This window comes from Alligator mississippiensis, chromosome 2 (assembly GCF_030867095.1).
Source record: "Alligator mississippiensis isolate rAllMis1 chromosome 2, rAllMis1, whole genome shotgun sequence".
NCBI lineage: Eukaryota > Metazoa > Chordata > Crocodylia > Alligatoridae > Alligator > Alligator mississippiensis.
The window spans coordinates 226969659-226995397 of record NC_081825.1 but is presented as its reverse complement, the minus strand read 5'-3'; the positions used below and the strand labels follow the sequence as shown (position 1 = coordinate 226995397).

At 53.3% G+C, this 25739-nt stretch overlaps 1 protein-coding gene and 1 long non-coding RNA gene across 8 annotated transcripts in view; one reads left to right on the top strand and one right to left on the bottom strand.

Moving 5' to 3' along the window:
* Positions 1-24039, bottom strand: part of DGKZ (diacylglycerol kinase zeta) — a 90950-nt gene extending 66911 nt beyond the window's left edge. For 3 of the 7 annotated variants that reach the window (XM_059722807.1, XM_059722808.1, XM_059722810.1), the window contains exon 1: positions 7265-7503. In XM_059722807.1, coding sequence (XP_059578790.1) covers positions 7265-7464 — 200 coding nt within the window. In that variant the 5' untranslated portion in view covers positions 7465-7503. Of the gene's footprint in view, positions 1-7264; positions 7504-11978; positions 12193-22329 lie in introns of those variants that run through there. The other 4 variants (XM_019476723.2, XM_019476725.2, XM_019476726.2 and 1 more) reach the window with 4 other exon arrangements.
* On the top strand, positions 7588-9649 carry LOC132248751 (uncharacterized). Its single transcript, XR_009460122.1, has 2 exons — positions 7588-7647; positions 8128-9649. It is a non-coding gene; the product is annotated as an uncharacterized LOC132248751 (long non-coding RNA).
* Positions 24040-25739: the final 1700 nt, after the last annotated feature.

Here is a 25739-nt window from a genome sequence, read left to right as displayed (position 1 = left end):
GCAGTGACCATTAATGACAGCCAAAAAGGGTTGGCAAGGCATATAGGAGGCTTTTCCCATAGCCTTCATACATATGGTGGGAGCAGGCCTGGGCATGTGACAGGTGGTGGAGATTAAATGTGGCTGTTTAACTACATTCAAACCAACCCACTCCTCAAGGATCATCTCCAGACTTCAGTGGTGCCTGCCATAGAGCAGCAGAGCGCACAATGTGCCCCAGAAATGAATGATGCTCCTAAATCAAGATCAAAATCTTAGGGACAGCCAAAAATCCTACAAGATGCTTTGCAGGGCTCTCTCAGAACAGCAGACACCTCAGTGTAAGCCAGATGTGCACACTTAAGGCAGACTCTCACCAAACATGGAGCCACTGACCACAGACCTGAGGTTACACCAGTCACAAAGCCAAGGCTGAACCCAGCATAGAGCAACTACATGACCAGCAGGAAAGAAAGCAACTGAGATGGGAAGGCCCCTTCTTATCTGCAACTCAACGGAGCAAGAAATGGCTTCCTCAAGTTAAAGATCAGAAAAAGACTTACTAGAGCAAAGCAGCAAGAAGAGGCTGGGGCTACGTCTGGGAGAGGGAGAGACACCAAGCCAGCACTGAGCTACAGAACTACCTATTACTAGGCATTAACCTCCAAGCACAGAAGGAAATCCTGCCCTGGGCAGATTATCCCCATTTCTGAAACAGACCCAGGGGCTCTACCTCTCCTACAGGTAGGCAACTTTTGTGCAGCTTACCAGGCCAATAAATTGATTGGATGCATTCACCCTGCATCTCAGCATGTTTACCCCATAACAGAAGGGGGTGAGAGACAAAAGCCTCTCTGCTCCTAGTTTGTTTTTTCCCCTCATACTGGGCAGACCTCATCTCCAAATCCCCAGGCTGAGGCATGGCATACCTCCACAGCACACCCAGGCAGAGATGTTTTGGTATGACAATGTCTGAGCTATGACCTGGTGAAGATGGCTCAGGGTGAATTTTTGTCACTGATTTGCTAGATGCACAGGATCTGCCAATATGCCTCAATTGTGCCAACTGAAGTATGAAGGGAGCATTCAGTCCCAAAGCCCATTTAATCTCTAGTCTCTCTTCTGGGAGGGGACAGGAGTTAAATAGTGCCAGCAGCAGTGCTGATTTGTGGAATGCAGACACTCATCTGCTGAAGGTGGGATGCAGCCCTGAATTTGGGTCATGCAGGGGCATGGGGCACTGCCAGGCAGCAAGGACACACTGTGAGCACTGACCCAGGCTGTGCTGGGATCGGTGCCCATGAAATGTTGGGAGGCTCCTACTCTCATTACAGAAGCTAGCAAGTGCGGGTTTGAGAGCAAATGCCAGAGCGTCAGCTCACAGGGTCACCTGGGAATAGCAGCAAAAGAAACTGGAGCTCCAAGGAAAGCAGAACTGAGGCTATATTTAGAGGCCTCACCAGATCTCCAGAGAAACTGTCTGCCCCTCTGCACCACACCAGAGCAAGAAACCCAACCCAGTGCCTCTGCCCTCTTAGAAGCATTGAATCATTGTTCCATCAGGTCCCGGGGATGCTCATGCCTGGTCTGCTGATTCCTGGCCACACTGCCAGGATGCACTCCTGCCCCAACAGCCAGAGCTGCCACTTCAACAGAACCTACACCTACAATCTCCAGACCTCTTCCGAGGTCACCCCAACCCATGAATATGCCTCTGCCTCTTACTTCCAAACCAGGCCTCCCCCTGCCTCACATCACTGCCCCTCTCCAAGCAGGGCCCCCAGCAGTCTCAATGCTGTGGCATACAACAGAGCCTGTGCCGTTCTGCTACATCACCAATACTCATGACTTCTGCCCTCACTGCTGCCACTGCCCCCCAGAATGAGAAACAGGTCCCTGCAGAGAAGCTTCCCTGCCCCAGCAGAAAGGGTATGATGCTCTCCTGCCCCCGCTGTTCATATCACACTATGTGGCCAGAGTGCTCCTCCAAAGCAACTTGTCAAACTACCGGCCCTGCCACCTTTTCCACACTGGCGCCTGGATCTGTGACATCCATAGAGCAGCGAAAACCAGAGCTGCAACTTGGCTGAGGCAGCTGCAGAGGTACAGCCAAGAGAGGGAGTGAACAGACTCACTTCCTGCCCCAGGCAAGCTTCAGAGCATGGACGGATCTGAGAGAAAGCAGGCGAGAGCTGTCCTGAGCCAACTGCCTTGTGATGCCAGGGGAGCCCAGGATGGTTCTACTTTCACCTGGAGTCAGACTCCTAAGCCCAGAGTCCAGCCAAACCTGTAGCTTGTGGCAGCAGTGCCCAGCTCCTTCCTGGTGCAGGGGTAGAGATCAGGCAGCTCCGTGAAGTGTCGGACACTGTGCTCCAAATCCTTCACGCATCCACCATGCTGCCCAGCCCAGTTCAAAACCCACTGCTCTTCAAATGGCAGGCTCCCTGGCAAGTTCAAAGCCAGGCAACCCTGGTAGAAAACCCAGCAGGAAGTCAGACCCAGAGCCTGCTGGAGCAGAGCATACAAGATTTGCAAACACTGTGTTGTAGGGGGAGCAGCTTCTCCCAGCCACACGCCAGGTGTCCCCTACAAACAAACAAAGGTGTCAGCACAAGAGAAGCAGCTGTCCAAGATGTGACCAAATGTAGCTAAGGCCCCATTCCTCCGCGTCTGCACAGCCAAGGAAATTGTGAGGCTGCCTTGCAGAGGGTTCCTGCATTCCCTTTCCCCTGCCCACACCCCAGTGCCTATCTGTGAAGCAAAAGGAAAGGGAAGGACCTGACAGTTAGCGATTTCTCCACAAGTATCTGCCTGGGGGGGAAACGGGAGTGTAGTAGGCTCACTTGCCACTTCTTCATCCAAAGCCAGATGGCTCTAGGACCCTTGTCTTGTATTCTATTTAAAACTAACTCTGCTTGGACCCTAGCAGGTAGCAAGCTTTCATCACTGATTCATTGCTAGCCCTCTGCCTGTTTCCTGCAAAAAGCTTTCTGGCAAGGCAACTGTTACCTTGGTTTGTGACATGGGGCAAAGGACTGAAAATTTTGCAGCTGAGTTTCCCCCTGGGGGACCACTACCTCAGAAAGGGGCCAGGGACCAGAATGGCCACAGCAGCAAGTATGGGGGCAGGCAGGGTCCAGCAAAGCACCAGCAAGAACTGTGAAAGCTCCTCTCATCTGGCTCTGCACACACACAAAGCAGAGGCACCTGGCGAGCCCCCAGGCTGAGTAACACATCTGAGGTTTGTGGGTGGGAGCTAGCTTGGTTTTTAACATGCTTTTTGCAGGCACCCCATCCCACTTCACAGACCTACTCCCAGGAAAATACTCCTTTTCCAAACCTGTGCCTGGGTTATAGCACAGCGCTGGTGGCAGACCAAGCTGAATGCTGACCAAGAGCTCTCATCTTATGGCAGTTATGGGGCTCGTACCTCTGTCACCGTGGATCATTAGCACCCCTGTGGTTTACAGTGTGTGGGCTTAAGCTGATCTGCCCATTTACTTCCTATCACCTTAAACTCCTTCTCAGGGCCCATTTTAACTGCCTGCCTGCATGGCAAGGGATATGCTAGGAAAAGAATGCCTCCCCCTTGCCTGGAGAAGGACTCTATTCAGACTGCTCATTTATGGTACAAAGAGTGAGGTGTCCAGGAAGGAAATTTCCTCCCTGCCATTCATTACCCAACTCGCTCCAATCTCTTCATCAGCCCAATTAGAAGAATTACCCATCTGCAGCCCGGATACAGGCATGATGCACTTGTCTGTATCAATGCTGGAGCCAATTACTCCACCCTCCTTTAACGCAATTATACAGCACAGAAATAAGCCTGCTCTCAAAAACACATGAGCCTAACTTACTGCTGCTCCAACTTTCAGGAGGAAGCTGGTGCTGCCTCTTCCTCGTTTTCCTCTTCCTAGCCCCAGCTCTTCATTAGAGGTGGCACTGAGCTCATGGGCCACTAGAGCCCTCTCCTGAGGTAGGAGAGAAGCAGTGGGAAGCAAGGGAGATTCCACCCCCTCCCTACAACCAAAGTGACCCTATTTTCCTGAGAACTCAGTGTGGGGTTGGCAACAATTTACTCTTTGCTGCAGTCTTCCTCCTGAATCCCACTGCAATGGGTAGTGGAGACTCATCGGGTATCAGCTATTAAGGTACATTGGTCCTAAGGGCCTTGTTGGTGAAGTCATACGTCAGGGAGTTTAGTACCAGACTAGTGTCTCACACATCACTACCCACTGTTCCTTACAATCACGGATTGAACACAAGAGCTCATCAGCTCAAGCCACAGGGAGCACCATCAGGCCTGGACAGTGCTAGCAAGAGAGGGCAGCCTTCAAGGAGCATTCAGGTGCAGCAGGGTGGTGCATGCATCTCAGCCACACTACTCTCAAGGTCAAGACTGATCTAGATGGTAGGGGGCACCATGCTACTAGAGGGAATGTCTTAAATAGGACAAACCCAATTCCTCAAGGTCCTGGTCATCATTCCTTTAGGATTTAACCCAGGTGTCCTGGCCACATTCTTACCTAATGGGATTTCTTAATCAACCACTGTTAAGAGGAAGAGTTTCTCAAGGAGAGGGACCATCCAGCACTCTTCTCCCCAAAACACTGCCCCACTACCACACCACAAACACCAGATGCCCATCCCTATCCCACTCCCACAGCAGTGGGACTTGGAGAAAGCCACCCCTCTGAAACACAGATGGGAGCCACACAAATAGCAACTGGAGCACCACATCCCCTTTCATCAAGGTCTAAGAGGAAATCTTGCTATGCCATCATTTTTATAGAGAACCCACCATCAAGAGCTCAATCAAAATCAACTCTGTCAAAGGGGAAAAACAAGTTATTTCCCCAGCAGAGCACTTCTGCTGAGAGAAGAAGTTCAAGAAAGAACACAAGCACAGAAGAGCTAAGCCAGCAATTCCAGCAGCACTGGAGGGTAAGTCACCATGCTCCTTTTAAACACTCCCACCCAGTCTCCATGCGAAAGGGGCCCTGTGCCCTGCAGCTCACTCACTCTCTACAGGCACTGTCACACTTTGAAACAGCTACACACTTTGAAACAGCTACAGGGTAGTTACTCAAGGACGCACACACCCCTGGGAGGTTGAGCAGAGACACTGTCTCATTCTGAGAAAAGGATGGAGACAGCCTCAGGCTTTGTGGCAGCAACTGCTGCCAAATCTAACACTGGAGCAGAAAGCAGCAGCTCCTGCCCTCCTCAAGCACGATTTGTGATGGAGTCACCTTGGAAATGCAGAGGGACTTCTGACTGGAGGACATACAGTGTGCATCTCCCTTTGCCCTTCACTTTCACAGACCTAGGACACAGGCAGAAATCAGTCTCCAAAGCTGTGAACAATGAACAGCACCCTCAGACACTGGGGCAGACAGGGTGAGTATGGGCAGCCAGGCAATTTCTGACAGGGCTGGCAAGCAAAATGGGGTAACAGTGATCAAGCAACCCCAGAGCCTTGCAACCCAAGGAGACCCCAAGTTTGCTGTCTGTAGCATTGAGCAGACTGGGGTCTTATGGGGGGGGGGGTAGAGGCAGGGTCACTGCTCTGCAGGTGACAGGCTATACTTGTTTCCCAGGGGCTGCAGGAATGCTCCAGTTTTGCAGACAGAGGGAAGGGAAGATGTTAGTCAGGGTGATGAAATGAATCCTCCAGTCCTGTGATTGTGGCTTGTGTGGATGGCAAGGCAGGGCAAGGGGGGTCAAAAGACTCCTGACTTCCCTCTGTTCACATCAGTAATTCCAAAGGAGAGCAGTGCTCAGTGAGCACCCAAATTCACCACTCATCCTACCACCCAGTGTCCAGGAAGTCCCTGGCCCATTAGTGGGTTAACCATGCTCATTCCCTAACAGGCTCACTACCTGCCTCACAATTTCCAAAACTAGGAGAAAAAATAATCCACTTTCTCCCTCCTCCCCTTGCTTCTGACAAGGAGATATCCCGAGGCAGGAGCAGCAATGGGACCATGACTCAAGATCATACTGCTGGCAGGGCTGTGCACAAGCAGGTCAAGAGGGAGGTGCATTTGCCACGTACCCTCCTCGACACTACCTAAAACTAGTCTGCGGTGCATGAAATGACTCGCAATAAGCTAGTAACACGCTCCCCACAGGTAACACTCCTTGGCTCAGCCCACAGCCCAGATCAGCCTCCAGCACTGACCAGGGTGGTTACACACCGCCTCAGCTGATGCTACAACAGCATCTGGCTGGGCCATTTGCAATTACATATTGTTCACTGCCTAATCAGACACCAGGCAGCTGTCTTGTGGGCAGAAGCCGCTAATTATACTGGCACTGCAATTATAGCCTGCTCCCATCCATACTGTTAGTCTCCTACACAGAGCTCTCTACTCAACCCAGAGAGGGGACACCTGTGACAGCCAGCCAAGAACAGGGCAGGGCAGCTTGCTGACAGGCGCAGACCCACACTGAGCAAGCAGCATCAACTCCGCTCAGGCAGGAAGCAGAGCTTCAGTACCTTTGTTTATGAAGAGGTGCAGCTCCGCCAGTGACCCAAAAGCAGGGCAAAAGTTGGTGGAGACCAGTGAGATGGGGAGGGGCAAGAAAAAGAGCAAAACAAGAAACAGAGGAAGACCCAGCCCCTGCTCTCAGGGAACCCAACTCCTTCTGGGGTGCAAAGGCCCCTGCCCCGTCATGCTGTGTAAAGGCACAGACAGTGGAGCACAGTGAAACAAGGGGAAACAGCTCCTCCTGATCACCAGCCCACATGCCCTGTCCAGCTGGGACTCATACAGGGCCTAGCACTGACTCTGGGTCACCACCCTAGGCACCCGCACCCGCCACTAGTAGTCCAGCCCCTGCCGTGCCCTCTCGCCCAGCCACCCTGCAGGGCAGAGCAGCGCCAAGACGGGGAGGCAGCTTCCCTCACAGTGCAAAGGGGGCGCACAGTCTCTCAGAGACAAGAGACCCCGTGCCCACAACCTGGATCGCTGCTTTTCTTTTTGTGAGGAGGGAATTACCTACAGGATCCTGCAGGGCCCTTGCCCAACACAGGGCTGGCTGGGCGAGCAGTCCCTGGGCCCTCGCCTCCTGCCCGCTGCCAGGGAAAGGGACATACATACCCCAGGCTCCCCACAGCCATGCCCTTTGCCACAGCGGGCCCGGGGCTGCGGCTGGAGCCCAGCGCCCCGGGCAGGGCAGGGCAGGGCAGGGCAGGGCAGGGCAGGTGGGAGCCGGCCGGGCCGGCCTGCGGCGGCAGCGGCCGTGCCTGGCCCCGAGCCCGGCGCCCGCCCGCGCTCACCTGCGCCCGAAGATCCGGAGCCCAGTGAAGCGCCGGGCGCTGTGCCGCCGCCCCGGCCCCGGCCCCGGCCCCGCCGCCCCCCGGCCGGGCTCCTCCGCGCCGCTGCTGCTGCCGCTGCTGGAGGAGGAGGAGGAGGAGGAGGCGGCGACGGCAGCGGGCGAGCCGGGGGAGCCACCAGCGCCCCGCGCCACCGGCTCCATGCTCCGCTGGCGCTCAGCGCCCGGCCATGCCGCGCCGCGCCGCGCCGGGGAGGCGCGAGCAGCACCCGTCGCCGCCGCCCCCTGCTGAGCAGCGCCCGCCCGCGCAAGTCCCGCCCCGCCCCGCCCCGCAGCGCCCCCTGCAGCCCAGCGCCGCCGGGCCCCGGGGCAGGCCGTGCTGCGAAGGTGAGGGCGATGCTGCTTTCGCTCTCCCCTGCCCCGGGGCGGGTGGTGAGGCCGGGCTGGGCCGCCAGCTGCTCAGGGGTGGGAGGGGGCGGGTGCTAGGCAGCCCGAGGCAGGAAGTCACTCGCCCTGGCCAGCCGAGTTCATGGATGTTTAGGGTGGAAGGGACCTCAGTAGATCAGCGAGTCCGACCCCTGCCCTGGGCAGCGGGGTAAAGAGGGAGGGCGAGTGGCCAGGGCCCCTCTGAAATACAGGCCTGCTGCACCACCGTGCCCCTGGCGCTGCGTGGGGGCAGGCCGAGCCACCCGCTGAAGCCCCAGCTCGCTGTGGAGCCCGCCCAGGAGGCTCTAGCTTGAGCCAACTTCACGCGCTCAGCTGCACGGAGGAGGGTGGCCATCACAGAGGACAGTCCGGTTTTCTGCTACTCTGTCCTCTTTCGGCGCGCAACCCCACACCTTTACGTCCTCTCTTTTTCTCTTCAAGGCATCCGGCTTCGTGTCAATAAAGGACAGAGGACAACCGGACTGTCCTCTATGATGGCCACCCTACGAAGGAGGCTTCTCCAGGCTGGACGACCCCTCCTCCAGCAGCACTCTGCTGCCACTAGCACAAAGCCCGGCTTGGTAGTGCCTTTGCCATATTCGGATTTGTTCAGCTGTCGGGAAGCCACATCCTGCCAGCCCTTTTGCTTTCATGCCATTGTCTCTGCCTTTTCACTTAGTGCATTGTTGAGGCCTCCCTTTATCGGGCACCAAATCAGGCTCACACGAGCTCACGTTGTACCGCGCTCAGCCAAGCCCCCGCACCTCGTGGAGGAATTGCTTCGTGCCACTGGCATGTACTGGAAGGTGCCCAACGTGCTGGTTGAGGCAAAGCTAACGGGGACTTCCAGCAGAGGACGCTTCCTCAGAGCAACGCTCTACGGGCACCATCTGGGACTCCAGCTGTGGGGCTTCCTCACAGTGGCGACCTCTGTATATGTCCTAGAGTTCAGGCCACCCACTCACCGTCACAACAGACAAGGCACAAGCTGAGCTCCAAGCTGGCCCATTCACTGTACATGCCAGCTTGGCTTCAGCTGCCTGGCCCTGATGTGCTTTATCAATGCCTCCTTGCCTAGCAGGCAGGCACAGCCATCACTTGCAGACCCAGCCCATATTTTGATTGGTGCAGCCTCTGGGCAACTGGCACCTTGGGATGTTCCTAAGCACCTTAGTAAATGCCTGAAAGGGGAAATAGCCCTGGTGGGATGCAAGCTGGCATCACAGGGTGCAGGCACTTTAGAAAGAAACCAACCAAGTTCAGAAAGTATGTGGTGGGCTAGGGATGTTTCAGGTCCTGGTAAAAAGGCCACCACCTGCCTGGGTCCCACTGCTGGCAACTTTACTGCTCTTTGAGGTAGAGCAAGGCAGGGACAGAGGCCTCAGCATTTGCACAGGAAAGGGAGGAGTCGTGTGTGGGGTTGGAGATAGGGGAGAAGGCTGATGCTGATAGTCAGTCAGCACTTAAATGGTGTTAAAGTTCTGTACATACATTAATTCCTACAAACCTTACATTACAGGGAAAGAGGGGAAGCAGCTGCTTCAAGGTCATGCGTGTAGTCTCACTGCCAGAGCCAGGATTAGAGCTCAGGGTGTCCATCTTGCACTGTCAGGGGTCTGCACAGGCTGAGACTCTCCACCCTCCCACCCTGGCCTGTCAGCTCAGGAAATAAAGCAGCGCCACTTATGTTCCCTCCCTCGTGCTGGCAGGAAGCTGCTACCCAGCCTCAAAAAGAAAAGGCAGCACCTCCCTTCCCCTGCTATTGTTTGCTGCCCTGGATGTAGCATCTTGCATTAAACTGGACTGTCACCTCTCCTTGGCAGGGCTGGGTTTGTGTGCTGTCTGGCTTAGCCATGCTCCATTCTGGGAAGGGCCTCTGGGAGCCATCACTATACAGACAATGAAGTCAGAACAAGGGGAAATGAGGCCAGAGCTGTGCTAGATCCTCTTCTGGGTCCCAGACTCCTGACTGCAAGTTTCCCCAGAAGAACTATCTGAAGCCTCCCTGGATGCAGTCCCTGCAGCTGCTCAAGCCTTAGATTCAACTCAGGCCTTAGTCCTGGAGTGCGCACAACTCAGGAAAGCCCCAACCAGATGACAGGGACTCTCTAATGGCTCTCAAATTCCCCTTCTCAGAAGTCAACCCATGTTCCCTGGCTACGTTTCTCTTTATTCCCTAGGTGCTCCCCTGATATCTGGGCACACCAGTTCTTCAGCAGATAGACTCCCAGTTCCTGGCAGCAACAGGGGCAGCCAGAGGCACCAAACACTGTGGCGATGGGGCAAATAATGTGAAATGATTCCAGCTGAAGCAGAAGCCAGGCAGCTCACTCATTTCCCCTGCCAGCTCCACTGCACAAACAGTTCCAGCAATCCATCTTTGTGCCAAGTTCAGGGCTCTGGCCATGGCCTCTAGGCTCCCTCCTCTCGGTATTCTCCAACCTAGCAGCAAGCTGTGGCCATATCCTAGTTGCCAAATGGAAACATATTTGAGACAAACGGGGAGCTGTAATTGCTCTGCTATGCTCTGTCCTCCAGTACCACCTCCCCTCTGTGCTGCAAGCTTCAGCAGTATCCCCTTCCAGCCCCCAACCTCCAGCCAAGCACAATGGGTGACACAATCCTTCAGAAAAGACCTGTACAGTCCCTTAGTCCAGCATTGCCCATGCAGGGGTGGTACCTGCCTCCAGATCACATGCTCGTGTCTTGTAGCAGGTGGGGTAGTCATAAGCAGTGCCACAGCAAGGGGGGGAAGCAGCAGGGTGACCGCCCCGCATATGAAAGCAAAGGGGCATCAATAAGCGCTGCCCAGCTGGGGCACAGCTTGGGACGGAGCCCTGAGCAGCTCATTGGGGGGGAGGGGGCAGGGATGGGGGGAGGGCAGCTCCCACCTCTGCGTGCACTCCCGGGCAAGCATAGTTTCAGTTTCATAGCTGGTAGGGTCAGAAGGGACCTGAGCAGATCATCAAGTCCGACCCCCTGCCACGGCAGGAAAAAGTACTGGGGTCAAACGTGGCAGGGGTGTGTAGGGTTCTGGTAGGCTGGCACTGCAGGCTTTGCCCTGGAGGCCAAATTTCTTTGCCATGGTACCGACCATTAGAGTGGGCACAACAGATCTGTGAGTTTAGACTAGCTGCCAGCCAAACTTCCTTCCCTTTCTGCACCTGGGAGCAAGACTCCAGGAAGAGCAGCCCACGAGCCTGCTGTAACCTTCCCTCTATTCAGGCTTCCTTATTATTGCTGGTCACTGCATTTATGACTCCCACAGGGAGAAACATGGCCTAAGCAAGGCTCTCTAATGTTGCTTCAACAGAAATTAGAATTGCTCCTTTCAGTCTTTCAGTACCTGCTCCCCCAATGACTTAGTCCACAGCCTGTCCCCAGCTCACCCATACATGCACCATTCAAGCCAAAACACTACATTGACAGGAAACTGTTGTGGGGAAGCTGCTAAGTATCACAGCCAGATCGCAGGGTCACTTGAGTGATGAAAACAGCATCTCCGCAGGACAGGGCCTGGGGGGGGGAGGAGGAGAGGATACTCCCTGCCTCCATTCACCTGTAGCAAATCTTGGAATTTTCTTCCATGTCTTTTTCCAAGGGAAAGCTGTGCACATGCCTTGATTATGTGTTTAATAATGGAAACATTGATTTCACCAAGGGAACCCCCACCCTTTTTCTTGGCAATGGGAGCAGCTGGCAACCCTTTTGCATAGAAAAGGAATTATCGCAGGATGCTTCCTCATCCCTTGTCTCCCTCTGTGCCAGGCTAAGTCGCACTGAGGACCCTCCTTTTTCCTGGAAAAGGAAGATCCATGTGGGGGTTGAGGGTAGGGTATCATCCTGGGTAGCAAGCTAGGCAATCTCAGGCAATGTGTATTCCTAGGAGTCCCCACAACCCTTTTCTAGGCACACTTTGGCAGCCTCACCCACTACTCACTTCCAAAAGACACTTAGAGGGGAACGATTTCATCATCCCCACCACAAGACACCCAGCGCTGTCATGCGCTTTCTATGTGTTAATAGAATCATGACCAGCAGCAAACCTGATTACTATCCCCCACCCACACACACATCCATATGCATGTCAGCCCCTGGCAAGCACAATATCCCAGTACAGGCAGTGGGAGGGAGAAGGAAAGGGGACAACAAGCGGTGGGGGGCAAAGACCTGGGAACAGGGAAAGCCCCAGAGACATTTTTCCCTCCTAGACAGCAGAAGGTAATCAGACAGAGGGCATCAGCACAGAGAGCAAGAAGAAACTAACAAAGACTTCCAGGCACAGGAGGTACCTTGTATTTGCAGCCTCTGGTGGGCTGTGCGGGAGATCCCATGACTGCTGCCACCACATTTGCCACAGCACAAGCAGGTGCTCCTCCTCATGCCCTGGCCTCACACTCCCTTATCCTTCCCGCTGTGACGGAGCTCTGGAGTCATCCCAAGGGCAGGTCCTTCCCTGCCAGCTCTCTGTCCTCAGAGCTGCACAAGGCCCATGGCTTCGTGCACAGCCTCTACCTGGTTCCTCTTTCTGCACTTCCTGGAAGTGTAACGAAGGTTGCTGCTGCAGCATGCCACGCTGTGCCTCAGCCCTCAGAGCCCACTTCACAAGCCAAACTCCCACGTGGGTGGAGCTGGGACACCCAGCTGCCTTTCGAGAGAAGCCTCTGCTCCAATTTAGGCAAGCAACAACAAGTCCTGATGCACAAGGCTCTGTCCCGAGGAACCACTCCCCCCTGCAGGCAAAACACCTGCTGTCAGCTCAGCACCCCAACAAAGACAGCCCAGCCCAATCACTGCATGTCATCCCCCCACAACAAATGGGCCCCAGGGGGGGATGGTGGCGGCTCAGGGACACAGTAAGCAATCTATGATAGAATCCCAATTGCATCCCATGGGCGTCAGGACCATTCCTTGCTCTAGGTTTTTATACTGTGCTGGTCAGTGGGATCAGGGAGTCTTTCAGTGCTAGTAAGATTCTCTGCAGTTGAAGGGAAACAAGGAAGCACAAGAGGAAAAGCCTTCAGGGGGAGAGCACAGTGTGTTCCCCACCCTACTCTGCATGCATCATACATCTTTGCACAAAATGGCAGCACTCTTGCCCATAGAAAACAACCTTAGACGTTTAAAGGAAAATAACTCACTGAAAGTCATAACTACACCCCACCCCACCCCACCACTCAATCAGTTTGATTTCAACTGCTCCATTCTCACTTCAAAACAGAGCCTGCTGACACCAAGCCAGTCTCCAGTAGTGGTATTTCAGAAAGCAGCCACGTAAGCAAGCTACCAGAACTATGGAAATGGCAAGAACATGTTTCATTAGGAGGGTACATCTCAACAAAGAGAGTGCCTGAAACTTGCTGTACCCACACAGTCTAGGTCCACAGGGAATGGCTAAGCCTTGGCAGCATGATGTGCAATAAGCCTGGCTGGAGACAAAACCTTACACTAGAAACCAAATGGATGATTTGCTTGGTTTGTGATGGCTCCAGCACCAAAAACCCTCTGGTGATAGTGCCTGGTATGTCCCAAGGCCTAATACCATTGCTAAATGCAAAATGAAAGAGCCAGGTGTTGCCCATTCATCATCTGCTCAGAATTTGGAATGATAATCCCACTTTACACCAGGACAGAGATGCTGTTTGCAGTATTATTAGTACTGTGGTTGTTTCACATCCCTGCATTTGTAAATGTGACAACATCCCGAGGTCACTTTCACTTTCTGCTTGTAGATTTTTCCCCTTTCAAGGTCTTATACTTTAACTCAATAGCCTTAATAGCCCATCCCCTTGCTCAAAAGTAGCACCCCACCTGAAGAAAAGAGCACATCCCTGATTTCAGTAGGGCTATCAGAGGCATAAGGAATCCCATACTGCAAGCACAGACAGCAGACCATGGCTGTCCTCTGCTTGCATCTGACTCCTGCAATGTGAGGATTTCAAATCATAAGGATTTCAGGCTTACAGCTCCCTGGGGAAGGAAGCAGCACCAGCCCAAATTTGCATGTCTTGGGCCTAAGAAGTTTCCACTTGGCTACCCCAACAGCAGCACCAGAATCAGGAAAATGAGGCAGGGGTCCTGACTCCAGTCCTTCTGTTCAAAACACTAAACCCTGCTGCACAAAGGACACCGCTACTATGCCTGAGATTTCACCTTTCTATAGCTCTTTCCCACCAGCCTGCCCATCACTCTTCATTACAAAACAAAACAAACCCCAACAGTTGAAGCTCACACAAGTTTTCCCTAATTTTGCAACCTCCAATAACATGTATTTTCTTAGGTCTCTTAACTCCAGGAAAGTGCTGGACATGTAAGAGCTGTAGCATGAAAGCATGTAGGAGACCCAGGGTAATGGAGCATGGAACTAAAGCTCAAACAACACACAGAGAAGTCTAACCCAGCCCTGCCACTGATCCTGTCCACACTCAGAAGTCTCTGAGCTCCCTGGCCCAGTGTGCAGTGGGCTTGGAATAGAGCCTGAGACCATCTTCTTCAGTTGTTTCTTATGAAGACTCCAAAGATGTTGCCTGTTAACACAGGTTTCTCCAGTGCTTAGGCATCACAGCAGCTGAGGCACACAAACATAAGGCTCTAGTCCCTTCTGCATTGCTCAAAGCTCAACTCACAGGCACTCTCCTAGCAACCTACTTCATCCTCCAGGCTTTGCTCTGTGGAATTCCAGGCTGATCCTGAGCAACTCCATGTCTTGTACATGCTCATTTGCTTCACACTCCTTATCCAGGAGGGAAAGGTGCTGGAATCACATGGTGCTGAGTACCCTCGACATACACACTCTGCTGGTGAACAGCACCAGGGCCAGCCTGTGAGCACACAGTCAGGGCAGCACTTTGTCTGGTATATGAAACTGCAGATTCCCAGCAGCCAGGGGCAGGCATCTCTCAAGCTCTTCCTCCATCCGCAAACAGCACTTGTGGTGCTGCGCTTCCAGAACTCAGTCAGTAGGTGGTATAGAGCCCTACCTACCCTCTCTCATGTGAGGAATGGGAGATGGTGGAGCTGGGTGATGTGGATTGTTGTTTCACAGCGGAGGCTCCTAGGTTGTGTACAGCACCTGGGACCAGTGATTTTTCATTAAGATCTTGTAGCCTCTGAATGCCCTGGGCTCAGGGCATATGGTGCTGCTAGCATAGGAGATCCCCTGGAGCAATCTGTCCTGCAGCACCTTGCAAACAAACACTGAGCTTTTTATGCCCTTCTCTGCCCACAGATCGGCACCAGCGAGTACTTAGCTTCATCCCTGCCAGCCCTTCTCACAGCAGGGCAGGCACTAGACTGAGTCCCAAATGCCAGCAGGAACAAGGTGCAAGTGGAGTTGTCTGCTCCCACCTGGGAGCACTCTGTGCTCAGCTCTGGAAGTAGCAACCACCCAGCCAGGCACAGCCCCAGTGAGAGAAATGTCCAGGTGGAAGAAAAAGCCATTTGAGCTGATGGGCAGCGATGGCAGGAAGTGTGCTCAACTGTGTCTCTGGCCCAGGCCATGTGCTGGACATCAGTTTAGACCCAGGGCCAGGATCCCAGTGAGAGCAGGGCATGGGGAGACAGCTGAATGCACTGGCCAGTGTGGGGCAAGGAAAACACCAGCTCCCTTCCACCCATCACATTCTTCAAAGATCAGAACTAAGAGGAGCAAGCCGGTTACTTAGGACTTCCTGCCCCTGCCCAGCTGGAATGTCAGCAGCATAAGCTTCCCCATACCATGGCCAGTCGGATCCTGCAGGGTAGCCTTGCCCATGCAGTGCCCTGTGGGTGCCAGCCTTAGGCAGCAGAACTCCCTTTCCCCCAGCTGCACAGAGGGGAGCGGAAAAGGATGTCTGTCAAAGAGCTGCAAGCACAGCTGGGTGGGAATGACAGGCAATTTGATTAGGAGCTCCATGAAGCCTGATTAGTGCAATTAAAAGGCTGCAGACAGGGTTCAAAAGAAAAGGTAAGCTGGAGGGATGAGGGTTGCCTATCACCTTGCTACCCTTGCAGCATCCTTTCCATTCACAATGCCATCATGCCCTTGCACCTCATTGCCTTGCACATGTGTGCAATGACAGCAGCTTCAGGGTTCTGCTCAGCATCAAGTCACGCAGGGCTTAGTGACAATCAAAGTGTTGTACAACAGGACCCCCTCAGACTCTCACATAGCAACAGCAGGGACAGAAAGACTCAGAGCCTCCTGCTCCAGACCTTCTCTGCTCATATAGCTGAAGAAGAATCTCAGGAATCTCCCTTACCTGCATAGTAGTACAGGGCCTGACACACAGCTAAGTGGTGCCATTTCCATCCACAAGAGGGCAGTGTTGTCATAGAGCCATTGAGCTAGTAAGAGTTTTTGGTTGTAGTCCTGTTGGTCTATGGACATAGGCAGGCAAGGTTCTTTGGGTAGATGTAATAACTTTTATTAGACCAACTGAATAGCTGGAAAAAAAGTTCTTAGCAAGCTTTCAGGTGCAGTCACCCTTCGTCAGGTGTAGGGAGTCTCTCCAAGGAGTCTCAGACCAGCAGAGACTCCCTATGCCTGACGACAGGTGACTGTGCCCAAAAGCTTGCTAAGAACTTTTTTCCAACTACTCAGTTGGTCTAATAAAAGATATCACATCTACCCAAAGAATCTTGCCTGCCGTTGAGTTAGTAATGCACCCAGCAGAGACCAGGGAAAAGACTAGACCGTTTTGTAAGTGCTGAGGTAGGGACTTGGCATCAGGTGCAGACATATTAGAAGGGGCAAATGCTGCTGAGTGTAACTGTGGAAGTGAACATATTCCCACCGCAGCCTATCCCAGGGCGCTCTGTGCACTTACAATGGACAGAGGTCCAGATGAGTCTTTGCTTATCTGGGATTCTGGCAAGGAGTGGCCATATCATGTGCTAGTTGAGGCAGGAGAAATTGGCTCCTGGTCTGATGTTAGCCCTGCCTTTGATTCCTTCCAGAAATGCATGGGGCTTCCTGTAGCTCTCAAGCATCTGTGAGAAGGAGCTGATGTTCGACTCTTGGAACAGCCAGGCTGGTACAGAGTGTGCCTCAGGGGTGGAGACGAGGCCTCTTGGCCTTCCCTTTCTGTAGCTGCCAGGGCCCTAAGTTGGGTCCCAGGCCTTGCAGCAAGCAGGGAAAACCACAGGGACCTGAAAACATCCTGCTACACCTCCTCCTGCTCTGGACCCTTGTGCACTTGTAGGGGTCAAAAGCAGGGCCAGCATGACTAATTTGTGGCTTCTTTGATCTGAACATGCCTCTGTAAAGGAGCCATGGGGCACCGGGCCCTCAGCCTGCCCATGTGGCCCAGGCTCTGGTGTGGCACACATTCCACACATTTGGCCCTTCCCAGGCAACCAGGAGAGGGTTACATGGGAGCTGTAGCTCTGGAAGAGAATGGGTTAGGCTCTGCTCCCAGGGTCACCGATATTTGGCCACCTGTTCAGAAGCTGTTAATTTACCATGCGTTTCAATAGGTTTCGTCTGCAGTGTGGAAAGCAGAGCAGATAATGAGGTGAGCTACAGCCCTTGGGCCACACTGGGAGGAAAATGACCCAGGAGCCTCCAAAGCCCAGCCAATCTGGAGTACAGAGGAAGGGGGAACAGCAAAGAGCTTCCAGCTTTCCTGGCATGGCCTTCCTCACCTCAGCAGTCCCTCCTGGCTCTCCCTGGCTGTACCCTTTGCATGCTGACGTGGGCTGGCCTGTGATGCAGCTCTACCTTCCCCCTTGCTATTTACATTACAAAGCAGCCCCCTCCCACTCAGGCTTAGTGGGCTATATTTAGCTCTTTGGCACAGAACAGCCTGTGAGAGATATCCGCTACATCCCACCTGCCACTGCTGCAACCCTGGTGAGGAGCAGTGATGCTCCAGCCTCAGGGCTCATTAGTGGTCCATAGGTTGCCAGGGGGGCAAGGCTCTGTGCACAATAGGCATGGGAACTGGCAGGCTGAAGTATGACTGTTCTCAGCATGGGACTAATGCCAAGCTGGAGGGTATGGTGGGACACAAGGACTCCATTTTTGGGCTGCTGCATGCAAGAAGCATGAATTTGCTGCAGCAGGCTCTGTTCTGCCTCTCCATGGGGCCCTAGGAGGAGTGCAGAGCTTGCCATTAGACTCTCAGGATAGAATAGAGAGGCTGCACGCCCCGGAAGAATCAGCTTTGGAGGGGCAGGGACAAGGCCCACATGCCTCATGAAGTGACAAACAAGAGACAGGGATGACCGGGCATCTTATAGCCAGCCCTGGAGCTGCCTTTGTGGTAGGTCTCCCAGAGCCAGATGGAGCCATGCCAGCTGTGAATGGAAGGGAAATGGAGTCACTCCCTGCAGCTCTCCACAGCTTGTTCCCTGCTCTAAGCACAAACATGCAAGAAGTCCAAGTGCCAAGCCATTGCACCCCCAACATTTTGCTTTCTGAACTGCTGTGGGAACAGGTTTATCAACCTGCATAGCCCCTGGAGCTGTTGGCTGGGAGCAGGTGAAAAGGGAGGCCAGCACTGCTAATCCTACTGCAAACACTAACAAGAAACCTATGGGGAACAGCTAGAGATAAGAGAGAACCCCCAATATCTGAGACTCTCCTGGCTGCAGCAGGGGTGTCACCAGGCCCAGCCTCACAGGGCCTGCCTGGCTACTGGGAGAGGCAGGGGACACCCTGCTCCAGACACTAATCTTGCCCTTCCTACATTCTGGGCGAGCCTCTGATTCCCTGGCACTAAGACTAATGATACAAAAAGAGTTATCAACTCAGGTTCGGTAATGGAGGAGTCCAAGTGCATTGTTTACTGCTCAAGGCATTGTGAGCTGGTAACCCCAAGAGGGTCCCTTTGTGAGGGCTTGTCCACATGTTTCTGCAGGACAACATGGTTGAGTGTATTCATGCTGACAAGCTGAAAACAAGGTAGGTAAAAGGCCAGGTTCTTGGAAAAGCTGAGCACCCTAACCTACTGCCCTCTCCCCTGGCACTGCACAGCACCATGGAAAACAGCCTGGAGTAATGTTGACAAGGCAGCTTCAAAGCCTTCTACTTTGACTGTTCTGACCTGAGTGAGTTGTCTGGGGCCACAGAACAAGTTGCTGTTGGGGTCAGCCATAAAACCCTGGTGCCTGCACAGGCTCCTAGAGCAGCAATAGCAGAAGCAGGAGCTGCTGGCACTGCAGACGCCTCTTCTCAGCAGGGTGATTGTCCCTGAGTCAGTGAGACTGTGGCACCATCCAGCATCAGCAGCTGGCTTGGCACAAACCTGCAACTTGAAGCACTAAATATAACCTGTATGCTGAGCTCTTGTTCTACCGCCCAAGGCGCCTCCATGCATCACAGCAACTATTTATGGCAGGGACTTTATTTATACAAGCTCAGTATAGTTTCTGCTCATTTCAAACCCTTTCTATAATGTCTGACGTCACCTGCTTCTTGTGAGCACCAACATGGCTGCAGCAGGAGGGGCAGGCTAGTTGGGGGATGGAGACAAGAGACTCAGACACCCCAGATGCACCATTGGCCAGATACCCTTCCCTTGGCGTGAGCTCTGTTGTGACCTCCGAAGCCCAGGGAGGAAACAATGCTTCCAAGCAGACATGGCACATCCCCCTGGCACCTTCACACCCTTTAACTCCTGGGGAAGCTCCTTTAGACCAGCATCAACTTGTGGGAGTGGCCAGAAGATGCTCAAATGCAGCACTAGGGGCTTCTTCGTCCCAGGGGAGCAGAATATCTCAGAGGAAGGAGTAAGGGAGTCAATGTGAAATGCATGCTTGGCCCAGCACTACAGAACTGTTCCCTGACCTCACCCAGCATTGATTCCCAGTGCAACCTGTCCTATTGGAATATGCATCCATGTCTGCTCCACACTCCCCAGGAAGCCACCAAGCCAGATGTCCTAGTACAGCGTTTCTAAATTCGTGGGTCACAACCCAAAAGTGGGTTACAAGACTGTATAAAAGGGTTGCGAACAAACTTAAAAAATGGCTTCTCCTTTAATTAAAAGAGAAACATGTGGGAAACCATGCCCCACACACTGGGGGGCTGGGGCCTGGGATGGGGGCAGCGAGTCGGGACTGGCCATCAATATTTACAAATGGGTCCTGGTACAAAAAAGGTTGAGAACCACTGTCCTAGTAGTTTCACCAACCACCAGGAAGCAGAATCCTGCTGTGAGTCATTTCCCCAGCACAGCATCCTCCCATCTCTCACTCAGATGTCAGCAAGGAATGATGGCAACACCAGCATGTTGAAGCTCCCTGCACCCTTATAACCAGATGGAGGCAGTCCCAGTGTCCCAGCCTGGCCAGTGACCCCTTCACAGAGCTATCACAGAAGTCTGGAGCTCTTCTGGTGGCAGTGGGGGAGGGAGAGGGGCTTCAGGACTGCAATGCATTAGCAGAGCTGTAAGGGGGATAGGGGTGTGCTGACCTGGGGTAGCAGCAGGAGCTGTGTGGGTCAGGACTTTATCAGCAGAGCTGTGTGTAGAGTAGCAGGATGAAAATGATCCCTAGAAATATTAGACAGTGCTGAAGCAAATCCAGGCTGATCAAATTAGGTTGCAATATGTTATGTTCCTCCTCAGGGGAGTATGGGATAATTGGAGCCAGCTAATCTGTTCATGAAATGTACTGTGCACATCTGGAGGAAAAGAGCTAAGAAAGGAAAATCCTACTCTTCCCCCCTCCTTACAGTGCAGGATAATCCCTCATTCTCGCTGTCATTAGGGCACAAATGCTTCTACATTTGTCTGGCGCCTCAGGGAGCAGGACCTGATAGACCAAATTAGGACAAATAAGCCCCATGGCCCCAGCCCACATGCCTGCTTTTCACCACACTCCCTAGGAAGGTGTTTTCATGACCGCTCAGGGCCTCAGAGAGTCAAGAGTACTAGGATGGGCAGCATCCTGACTGCAGGTTGAAGATCCCATCCACTCCCACCCCACAACCAAGGGAAGGATGAGCATCTGGTTGAACTCAGTCAGCTCTTGGCCCCTGTCTGCCTGAGGTATTCCTATGGGCACTGCTAACTGTACTATGTAAGCACCTCATTGTTTTTAGTGGCTTTGTCCTCACAGCTGCTCTGTGAGATTGGGGAGCGCTGCTATTCCCAGTGAGAATGAGGCAGAGAGAGACCAAGTGACTTGCCCAAGGTCACACAGGAAAGTGGTGTCAGAGCAGAGAACTCATATTGGGTCTCTCACATCTCAAGGAAGCACGGCAAACAAGACTATCCATCTATTCTGTACACCTCCTCAGCACAGGGTATTATACCCCGAACCCCTCAGAGTGTGAAGACCAAAGCCTCTCCCTCATCAGGCCCTTCCTGACTGCTGACTGACAAATCATCCCACTGAGCTGGGAGGATTCAGCAGGACTTGCTTGCCAAGCCAGGTCCAGCTTTTTCCTCTTGGCTCTGTCCCACAGCTCTCAAGAACATCCCATAGTCCATGCTCAAAGCACCCCCTCTCCGACCTAGGCAAGCAGTGCTAGACCCCAGGGCCTCACCCTCTTCTTGCATACTTCAGGGCAATACAGGACTCCATGAAAGCCAATGGAATTACACAGGGGTTTAAAGGGCATGAGCCCTGAGGACAATCCAGTCCCAATCTTCGTGTCACTTTCTAGGGAAGAAGTGGTGGTGTCTGAGCTGCCGGGAGAACCATGACATGAGCAGGATTCTGGGCAGATTGTCCCTCAGTTGGCTATCCATATTTAGCCATCCCGGACAAGTTGAAGACTGCTGGCACTTGGGACCAAGTGCAGTGCAAGACAGTGTCTGTCTTTTGGGCCCTCTGACCAGACAAGCAGAGGCAGTCCCAGCAGGAAGGACAGCACCCAGCACAGAGCACAAAGCAGGTCTGGGCCACAAGAATGGCCAGGACCATAGGGGTATTCCCAGGAGGTAGCTGGGCACAAATCCATGAGGCCTCCCTGCTGTGGAAAGGCTTAATATGCCCACAGCCCCAAGAGCAGGGAGGGAGGGAATAGGCAGTTAGCAATGAAAGAGAAAGGGGTTGTGGGAGACCTGTTATGGGGGAGGGAGGGTTGTTCCTTGGATGGAGAGACCCCTCACTCTGTCTCTGAGGGCATTGTGATCAGAGGCTGGAGGGGACAGGATACCCTGGTTGAAGAGCAATGCTAGACTTTAGGGGGATATTTAAAAAGAGACAGGCTTGATGGAAAAGGAGCAGAAAAGACCAAGCTCAGCATGATACTACAGACTGCTGGCTGTTAAACCAAAGGCCTCAATTCCCACCACCCCTCCCCATCACCCGTACTCCAGTCACAGCTAACACCTAGGCTTACCAGGGGTTCAGCTCCGTCCCACTAGCTCTTTTCTAAAATACCCCTACAGAGACATGAGCTGAATGGGGGGCAGACCCTCCCCAGAGTCATGGACACTATTTCCTCCCCCTTTAGCACCCTGGACTCATGGCCCAGATTTCTCCCAGGGCAGGATTTTAGATGGGATGATAGTGTCTGGGATGGTGCATGCCAAGCTCCTGTTGCACGGCAGGGCCTGCTGCCCTGGCAGGGAAGGGCTGATACTGTTTTGCGATTTCCTCAGGGAGTGGGATGGGGAGACCTGAGGGGATCTAGGACTGGCTCGGGGACCTCCCCGCCCTGCATTTGCCACCCCCGCTCCCCAGTGGTGCAATCAGGGAGTCTCTTACCTGTAGGACACCTGCTTTCTGATGGTCAAGTGCAGAAACTGCTCCTCCACCCGTGTCCCTGCAGTAGGGCTAGCTGCAGCCGCCCTCGGTCCTTTCTTCTCATCCCATCCAGGGTCCCAGTCACGGCCTAGCTTGGCCCCCCTGGCTTCCACTGCTCCAGGTAGGTTGGCCTCAGCCTCTCTGGCTACCTCATCTTCTTGGGCTGGGGCACAGCCTTGCCAGCTCCCAGGTGCTTCAGCCATTCCTAAGACCTATATGACCCTCCAATTGTATACCTTCCACCAGCCCAGGAGAGCCTTGCTCCTGCTGCACACACGGCCCAGACAGACCAGCCCCACGGTGCTGCACCTGACCTGTCTCGCAGGGGGCTTCAGAGATGCTCCTGAGGTGGCTTGTCCCAGGAAAATTCACAGTCCAACTTTTTTGCCAATCTTATTTACCCACTTGCTGGATGGAGTCAGTGCAGCTCAGAACAGTTGGCTCTGCCTCAGGCCGTCTCCTCTTCTCCCTGGAGGATGCACCCCCAAATCCAGATGTGAATATCCCAGACACCTCAGTGGCACTGAGCTTCTTGTCCAAAATCCACCTGCTGCTGGGAGGGCAGAAAAATGAAGGGGCCAGGTGCCCAGAAGCTGAATCCTGCCTGGAAAAATGATCTCAGGAGGCAAGAGATCTCCAAAGGGCAAAGCTCTCCCACTCTGCAGAGAGCAGCAGGCTCCCCTCTGCCTCTGATGGGATTCAAAGCTGAGTCTCCAGGAATTGGACCCTTTACCTCAGTGTCTCCTGCAACACAAGCCAAACTCAGAGGCAAAAGAGAGACAGCAAGGAAGGTGCCCGTGCATAGATCCTACAGCAGCTGCAGCAGCCAGAAGACAAAGCAGAGAGAGAGAGAGAGAGAGAGAAAGAGAGAGAGAGAGAGAGAGTGGGGGGAAAAGGGCTGTGCTAGTGCTACACTAGAGTGCAGTGTCACCTTAGAGACACTCAGAAACTGGCACTTAACCCTTCAGAAACCAGCAAGGCAGAGAAGCCTGGGAAACGTGCTCACTCCTCTGTGATCTTGGATGGGGCATTTCCAACTGACACATGCTCAGGGAGGCGAGATGGAGCCATTCGCTTTAACAAGAAATGCAAATGCAAATATGGTCATGTTCCATTTGCCTGAGAAGCTGCTTAAGAGCTGTTAAAGTGTAACAAAGAGACACGCTGCTCAGTTTTCTGCCAAAGAGTGTCCAGCGTTCCTGCCCACTAGCAGGTAGCTCTGCAGCTCCCTCAAGGGCAAGCCTAGGTCTTCCTCCTCCTTTTTTGGGCTGAAAAGTCCTTTCTGGTCCCAATAACCTGGATAACTTGAGGAAGCCACTTTTTGCTCCCTTGAGTAACACTCCCTGGAGCAGAAGGGGCCTCCACAACTCAGTCCTTCCCCGTCTGGTTGGTCACACAGTCCCTTCACATGGGGTTCGGACTGGGTTTTATACCTCTGGTTTGCAGTCACTGGCTCCATCTTTGGCTGGATCCTGCCTCAGGCAAGCACATCCTGCTGCATTGAGATATCCATTTGCGTGAGAGCACCCTACAAGGGCTCCGTGCCAGCTCCGCCGGTAGCGATTTTGGATTTGTTCTGCCCACTGACTCCTGTGCTAGTGTTGCAGGTGCTGCTCTGGCATCGTGGGTATTTTCTACCTCACTGGGATGTCTGTGCATCACATGTCAGCTTTGTGCCTGGTGCTACCCCACCTCACCACCATCCCTGCTTCCACCCACTGCACTTCCCAGTACACTCATCAGTCATAACCCACTGAGCTCCTGCTTGGGCCAGCCCTGCCAAATCAAGTTACTCATGAGGATGGACAGAACAGGAGTCAGCCTGAGCTTGTCTCCAGCCTGCTGTGGCCTTTTCAAATCCCAGGAGCTCTCACTGCTGCTCCTTTCCCCTTTCCAACACCTCTTCCTCCAGCGAAGAGGGTGGCACATAGCTCCTTCTAGAGTCTATATGGAAGAGCTGTCAGCAAGTGGCTTGAGATGCTGCTCCCATCTGACCCATCCCTGGCTCAGATATAGTCTGAACGTTCATACAAACCAGAGCCAGACAAACCCAACCCCCTTCCCCAGGAACCAGAACAGCGCCAATCCTGACAGTCTGGTTGCCAGAGCTTTGTCCAGTCTTAAATGTCACTAGTGACATTTCCCTCCTCAGGGCTTACACCTTGGAAACACCCGGGCATAGTGAGCAAGGTAGTGCCCACCCCCACACTTAGTCGTGACTTGTTGCCAGGCCCCCCACATTCAGCTCTCCTCCTCTCCCTGAGTGAATCAGCCTCTCCAGCCCCCACATGGTTTTTGTTCCCCTTATCTGGATCCCCTCCAGCATATCTGTTCCTGAGCTGCATTTGCGGGTGGATTCACACCCGGAAGCCTCTTCCACTTTCCCTTACTGACAACAAGCTCCGTGGCCTCTTTGTTTGCCAAGCCTCTGATCTGATTACAGGCTCCTCAGCCTGTTCCTTATTTACCATGAGGTATGGTTATATTTTATTGCTTCTTCTTGCTCCCCACAAGAAGTCTTGAAATACAGACTACTGGAGCCCACTAGAAAAGAAATAGACCTACTGGCTGGTCCTGAGCTCCCTGGGGCTGAACACAACATCCCAAGAGGGCACTTCCAAACAGAGACAGACTCTGAAATATGAATCTCTTGTGCATTTCCCAGCCACCTTGCTGCAAACTCCTACTTTATTTGTTGCCCCCACCTCTCCCCACTCAGTGACTGAGCTCCCTGCATCTGAGTTTCACATTATTTTTCTCAGCCACAGTAGCTACATTTACCCCAGCAGAACCTCACCTCTACTCTGGCTTGTCTGTATCCCTTTGGGGCCCTTTGTGGGATTTCTCTGCCTTCACTAGGGTTCATTTCCTCCCCGTTTGGTATCATCCATCCTGTTTATCAACCCCTCTTTCAGCTCACTGACAGACAGGCCTGATAATATAATCCCATCCATGACCCCAGGCTTCGCCTCAGCTCCATGCACTAGCACTCCCCTTTGCTAGTGCTCCCCAGCTGTTTTTTATGCTGTTAAAGAGAGTCAGACAATGGAAGTCAATATGTTGATGAGAAACTATCCCTGGCAGCCAGCTGGGTTACATATTACCTGCCTTCCTGGATCCCCTCCATTTGGGATTGTATTAGAGGAAGTGACTGAGTGTATGGGGCACAATCCATCCCCACAAACCTTATCACAGTGACTGCCCCTGGCTCCATCACTTTCCAGGAAGACTACCCATCCAGCAGTATATTCCCTACTAGGTGAGGCAGGTGCAGATGCACTACCTAGGGCAGGGGGTTGCAGACATAGCACCCTTTGATCCAGGCTCCAGCACTGCCCATGAAGGGGGGACAGGATAGACAGAAAGATTGA